General features: G+C 34.4%; 1 protein-coding gene across 1 annotated transcript; it reads left to right on the top strand.

Moving 5' to 3' along the window:
- The first annotated feature begins 1,138 nt into the window (after nt 1-1,138).
- Nucleotides 1,139-4,920, top strand: LOC143614296 (putative magnesium transporter NIPA3). The gene is made up of 7 exons (XM_077087780.1): nt 1,139-1,170; nt 1,267-1,597; nt 1,714-1,841; nt 3,626-3,763; nt 3,855-3,947; nt 4,121-4,226; nt 4,725-4,920. The coding sequence occupies exons 2-7, from the start codon at nt 1,417-1,419 to the stop codon at nt 4,841-4,843; spliced, it is 765 nt and encodes a 254-aa protein (XP_076943895.1). The 5' UTR covers nt 1,139-1,170; nt 1,267-1,416; the 3' UTR covers nt 4,844-4,920.
- Nucleotides 4,921-6,196: the final 1,276 nt, after the last annotated feature.

Below are 6,196 nucleotides of genomic sequence, written 5' to 3'. Positions count from 1 at the left end.
AAATTAATTGCCTTTCAAATAAACCTTTTTTTTCTTTTTTTTTTTTGTCAATTTATGTCACTTCAAAGTTGTTATTCGTAAATGAGTTTGGATCAAATACAAATAAAATTAACGTGTTAAATATGAAAATCAAGTAGAGTCATTATATATATAAGTAGAGTAATTATGTAATTACTCTATGATATAATTACATAATTACTCTACTTGTAAATATAATTACTCTACTTGATTCTCACGTTTAGCACGTTAATTTCATTTGTACGTTAACCTTCCCCATTCGTAAATATCATAACAATTAACTAATTTTTAAAAATGTTATTACTTGCAATAGAATGATGCGGGGTAAGGTATATAATTACAAGTTGGTATGTGATTGACCGATTGAGTGTTCATATGGTGCCTGTCGTTGTAAATGCTAGAATGATAATCATTTCAATCTGTCAAGTCCTCAAAACTAAACCGTCAAACAAACCAATCCTGTTAACCGACCCATCCAGGTCAATTTAATTTTCTTCCACTCCCTAAAACCTATAATACTTCTTTATGCTTTTACAAATAATAATAATAATAATAATAATAATAAAACCCAAATCCAAATCCCATCTTGTATCTCCTCCGATCTGATGCACAGAAGAAGAAGAAGAGCCCATCACCATCACACTCCATTTGTTGCCACCTAAGATTCTGTTATTTTATGCATCATCAATTTCACTGCTTTTTCTCAACCAAATGTTGTAAACTGAAAAGGGGGTTTTCTTGATCTTGATGTGGGATGACGTCACACACCTGGTACCGAGGCATGTCCTCTGACAATATCAAGGGTTTGGTTCTTGCATTGTCCTCCAGTTTGTTTATTGGTGCCAGCTTCATCGTTAAGAAAAAAGGTCTCAAGAAAGCAGGTGCCTCTGGTGTTAGAGCAGGTGGTTCTTATCTAACCTAACTATTTCTTTTTCTGCTGCTTTCATAACTTCATTTCATGATTATCCCTAGATCTAGGGTTACTCATTTGTTTCAGTTTAACTCATATTTATTTATAGAATTTTATTCAACTTTATCAACAATAATAATTGATGTTAACCATGCCAATTTAGTCTATAATATTATTTGTATCAGGAGTTGGAGGATATTCCTACTTATACGAGCCTCTGTGGTGGATCGGCTTGATAACAAGTGAGTATGTTTATTTTTTATATGTTTAATCACTTATATTAGTTGTATGAACAGAATTAGGTTACTGATTAGTCTGGATTTTGATTTTGTCAACAGTGATTGTTGGCGAAATTGCAAATTTTGCAGCATATGCGTTTGCACCGGCTATTTTGGTCACTCCATTAGGGGCACTCAGCATTATTATCAGGCATGGCAAACACATAATCTTTATATGCACAAATCTGTTTTCTAATGTAATTATTAAACATGAAGCTGTATTATTGCAGCGCTGTACTTGCACATATCATACTACGAGAAAAGCTACACATTTTTGGAATTCTTGGTTGTGCTCTATGTGTTGTGGGGTCCACCACAATCGTTCTACATGCTCCTCAAGAACGTCCTATTGAATCAGTCACAGAAGTGTGGGCTCTTGCTACCGAGCCAGGTATTATTATTATTATTATTATTATTATTATTATTATTATTATTGTTATTCTATGATTTGGTTTTTTAGTTTTAGATTGTTTTGACAGTTTCTTGTTTGAGTTGTTATTTCTGCAGGTTTTGTTCTATATGCAGTGCTGGTGTTGATAGCTGTTTTTATAATTGTATTTCACTATATACCGTTGTATGGTCAAACACACATAATGTGCTACATTGGAGTTTGTTCGTTAGTAGGTTCTTTATCGGTAAGTATCAATGATTGGTTGCACTTTCTTACAAGCTATACATCTGACTGGAGGTGTAATTTCGAGCTTTATTTCTTAAGCTCGAGCTCGCCTCGTTAGTAGCTTTTTGAAGCTCAAACTTGGCTTGGGCTCGGCTCATTTATTATTTATTAATTAATTTATATATATTCTTTTTATTATAGTTTCATTAAGTATAATTACTATATAAATATATACTATATAAATAATAGGGTTGTTTAGGCTCATGAGCCAGCTCAAGCTCGATTAGTGAAGCTCGGGCTCGTTTGTTAAACAGGCTCACTTTTATGCTCGGCTCGACTAGAGCTTTTAGCAAGTCGATTTCGTGTAGCTCATGAGTGACTTGGCTTGTTTACACCCCTATTTATCTCACAAGTTAAAGGTGGCACGTTGGGTGGGTCCAGTCATTTTTAGTACGGGTTAAAACGGCTTGGGTTGATCCGAAAACACTTTTTTCATTTTTAAAATTTCTTACAAATATTTAGTGTGTTAAATATGATTACAGAAAACAATATTAGAAAAATAATCTTAATCTCTGAATAAAGGTGATTAGGTGGTTGTATGCATTGATCATGTATACTATGTATCGATGGCTACTTTTGGCCCGTTTGACCCAAGGTTGAGTTCATTTGGAGAAATCCTTTGAGTTTTAAGAACTCGAAAGAACTTGAAGTAACAACTTTTAATATTTATTTCGTATTTATTATAGGAAAATTGGTTTAAATAATCTCAACTATGCTTTATTGACAAATAACTGTCCCAAGTTAACACTTGGTTGGTGGCGGTCCCAACTAAAGGTGTATTTGTTTTTAATGATCCCCGACTAACGAAGCCTTAACTCCTTTAGTATGATGCTGAGGGCGCATGCCATGTTGTCAAAAAATCTTATGTGGCATAAAAGTGGGCCCCAATCCCCACCCTTCCTCCCCATCCCTTACCTCTTCTTTCTTCTTCTTCCCCTAACCCTCACCATCCACCTTCCACCAACAACCTGCAACAAGCACCGTCACTGACCTACAACCACCAACACCTTCAATCCCTAACTGGAATCAAATTTAAAGCTAAAAAGGAAGAATTAACTGACCTAAAAGAGCAACATGTTTCAAAAACCATGAATTTCGACATAAGAGAGAGAAAGAGAGAGAGAGAGAGAGAGAGAGAGAGGAGGGGGAGGGAGGGAGAGAGAGAGAGAACATACTATGCCACGTAAGCAGGTTTTTGACAACAGAGCATGCCACCTCAGCAGGCTCAGAATCATACTAACGGAGTTAAGGTTTCGTTAGTCGCGGACCGTTGAAAACAAATACACATTTAGTTGGACCGCCACCAGCCAAGTGTTAAGTTGGGACTGTTATTTGCCAGTAGGGCATAGTTAGGATTATTTAAAACCTATTTTCCTTTATTATATCTATATTAAATTTACTAGAAAATTTTTGTATTTTTTTCTTTCACAAATCGAAAAGTGAAACCGCTGTAACAAACTGTTACATTACACTGTTCTGCTGTAATGTAACAGTTCGTTACATTGGTTTCACTTTTTGATTTGTGTAAAAATAAAATACAAAAAATATTTCTAGTAAATTTAACGTACGTATAATACACCTAGAAAAAGAAATTGTTACATCTTAGTTCTTTCAAGTTCTTAAAACTCAAGGAGTTCTCAAATTATCCCTCATACCCTTATTAACTAATATTTTAAAAATATAACCCAATTGCCTTACACTGTTATATTTCTAATATATCAAGTTCAAATTTTTATATTTCAGGTGATGAGTGTGAAAACAATCGGCATTGCTTTGAAGCTTACTTTATCTGGAATGAATCAGCTTGTATATCCCCAAACATGGGCCTTTACATTTGTTGTATTGCTTTGTGTCATTACCCAAATGAATTATTTAAACAAGGTAATGAATTTTGCTAGAATTTATAAGTTGTTTGTTCTTTAGTTATCCACGTGATAAATAATACTTGGTTATTATTAATGTTGACTTGCAGGCACTTGACACCTTCAATACGGCTGTTGTCTCCCCTATATACTATGTTATGTTCACATCTCTTACGATCTTGGCTAGTGTCATCATGTTCAAGGTTATTTTCCAACTCAGTGATGTTTTTGCGTTTACTTTTGTAAAAAGTCTTTTGCATATTAAGATATGATCAATCAGGTTTTTTATCAATTAGTTACAAAATATGGCTTGTGTAGGGGTATTATTTATTTTTATTTCTTATTTTGGAATTTATTAAATTAATCTCGTAAACAGGATTGGGATGGGCAAGATCCTTCTCAGATTATAACAGAATTATGTGGCTTTGTGACAATTCTTTCTGGAACATTCCTGCTTCATAAAACCAAAGACATGGTTGATGGTATGCTGCTTTACTTATTTGAGTTCATTATTTATTTTTTAAAAGATAAATCAAGCACTACCCTGTTTTTAAAAGATCAGGAATTCTTCTAGGGATTCATAAGATGATGAGATGGTGAATTGCTTTTTTACGAATCAGTTGATCTGGATTGTGTTTAATTTCAAACGGGTGACGAGTCAAATGGGTTGACCATGTAAAAAGAGTAAAGGTTGTCAAAAGTTATCTTTCTGCGCGCTGCCTCCAACATCATTTTATGCAGAAATTTTAATTTTTTAGTATTGCATTCATATTTTACAGCAGTATTACTATTATTTTATTTTTTTTTTGAAAAACCAACAAAATAAGTTGATGGGTCAACCCAAGTTGAGTATACCCATTTTCACGCAGCCGACCCATTTCAACCCAAACCTGTTTTGACATGCTACAAAATGTCATCTTCCCACATTACTTTCAAGTTTATGTTATGATAGTCGTTTTTGACATTAAGTCAAACTACAGGTCAAATACCTTTGTCAGTCCGATCGCTAAAGCATGTGGATGATGAGGAAAATGGCGTGGATCATGAAAGCATCCCGTTGACTTTGAGAAGACAGGACACTGGTACAAGGTCTCCATAATGTGTTTTTTGGTCATATTTGTACAATTGAATATTCATGTTGAATGAAACAGAAACATCAGATATAGCAGGAATGATTATATTCTTTATCAGGTAGGAAGAGGACAGGAAGAAATCAGTTTTGGAAATTGGGAACTTCCTCATGTCATTGTAATCATATTGATTAATGCAAAATGCACCATTTCCAATCCATTTATTAACACTACATCAAGACAAGATGGCCTAGTGGTGAATTTTATTTTTTATAAGTAGGTGGGTTTACGAGTTGTGGACACAAATAGGTAGTTCGTTACTTGAACAAGCACACTCCAACTGATTTTCTGAAGATAAAAAAGAGGTGACACATTAGAACACGCACCTGTACTTGAGAATCCTAGTCCGTTCACATGTTAGGTGGACTTATATAGTCTGCTTTTTGAACAACCAAACTCTAGGAAAAGGATAAAATGTAAGGGTAAAGCAAAAGCAAGGTTGCTCCAACAAAAATCTGGTGATCTACTTCCCTGGGAGATTCTTTTTTGTCCCCTAACCTGTGGCTAGATTCCTGAAAAGCAAGTTTGCTTAGTTGACTAGTAGACTCTAGTCATGTCGACTTACTTTCTTGTGACGCCTATAGGGCCAATAAGAATACTACTCACATATTATCATACCATGCATATTATCATTTCTCATAAAATAAAATCCTCCACTCTGCATTTTGAAACAAATTTTTTTAACATCTTTTTGTTTTTTAAAATAAACTACAATTTAAATTCCGGTTCAATTGTTGAGGATCTTTCATTTTTGAAAAATAAACACTAGGCATTTACTTTGTTTAAAAATGAGCTGGTTATGAAGAACGGTTATATGTTTGACGTGGTGACGAAAAATCTTGGGAGTGGGTCAGAACTCATCCTATCCCCGAACACGTTAAACACTATATACGCATTGCTGGGGTTATTGACTGTGGTTACCGGTCAATTGATCACGCATTGGTCAAACGATGGCGCCCGGAAACCCACGTTTCACCTCCCAATAAGTGAAGCGATAGTAACCTTGCAAGATGTAAATGTGTTGTGGCCTTGCGAATTGTCAAACTAGTAAAGCGGTACATACTGCGAATTGTCAAAATATGTTCGTTTTTACACCTTTAGAAAATGACATAAGGGGGAATACAATTAACTTACCTGTGTTATTATGAGTCAAATAAAATCTGTTTTTTCAGAAACCATGTTATAGTTGGAGCAAGTTGCTTTTGCTTTACTCTTACTCTTGCATATACTTATGTAATCATATTTAACATAAACATATACGTGAAGAGCTCAAAATTTACTTTATTTCTGATAAAGTGTGTTTTTGTTCAAACCGATCCTGC

The sequence above is a fragment of the Bidens hawaiensis genome, unplaced genomic scaffold (assembly GCF_021521415.1).
Source record: "Bidens hawaiensis isolate Kalapana, Puna unplaced genomic scaffold, B.hawaiensis_p1.1 tig00039554_1, whole genome shotgun sequence".
In the NCBI taxonomy this organism is placed as follows: Eukaryota; Viridiplantae; Streptophyta; class Magnoliopsida; order Asterales; family Asteraceae; genus Bidens; species Bidens hawaiensis.
Note: the sequence above shows the minus strand (reverse complement) of the source record. Positions and strands in the feature narration are given on the sequence as shown.

Coding starts and splice junctions, on each gene's coding strand:
- LOC143614296 (XM_077087780.1), top strand. CDS start 1,417: ATGAAGCTGTATTATTGCAGCGCTGTACTTGCACATATCATACTACGA. Junction 1,842..3,625: donor CGTTAGTAGGTTCTTTATCG/GTAAGTATCAAT, acceptor TTTATATTTCAG/GTGATGAGTGTGAAAACAAT. Junction 3,764..3,854: donor AAATGAATTATTTAAACAAG/GTAATGAATTTT, acceptor GTTGACTTGCAG/GCACTTGACACCTTCAATAC.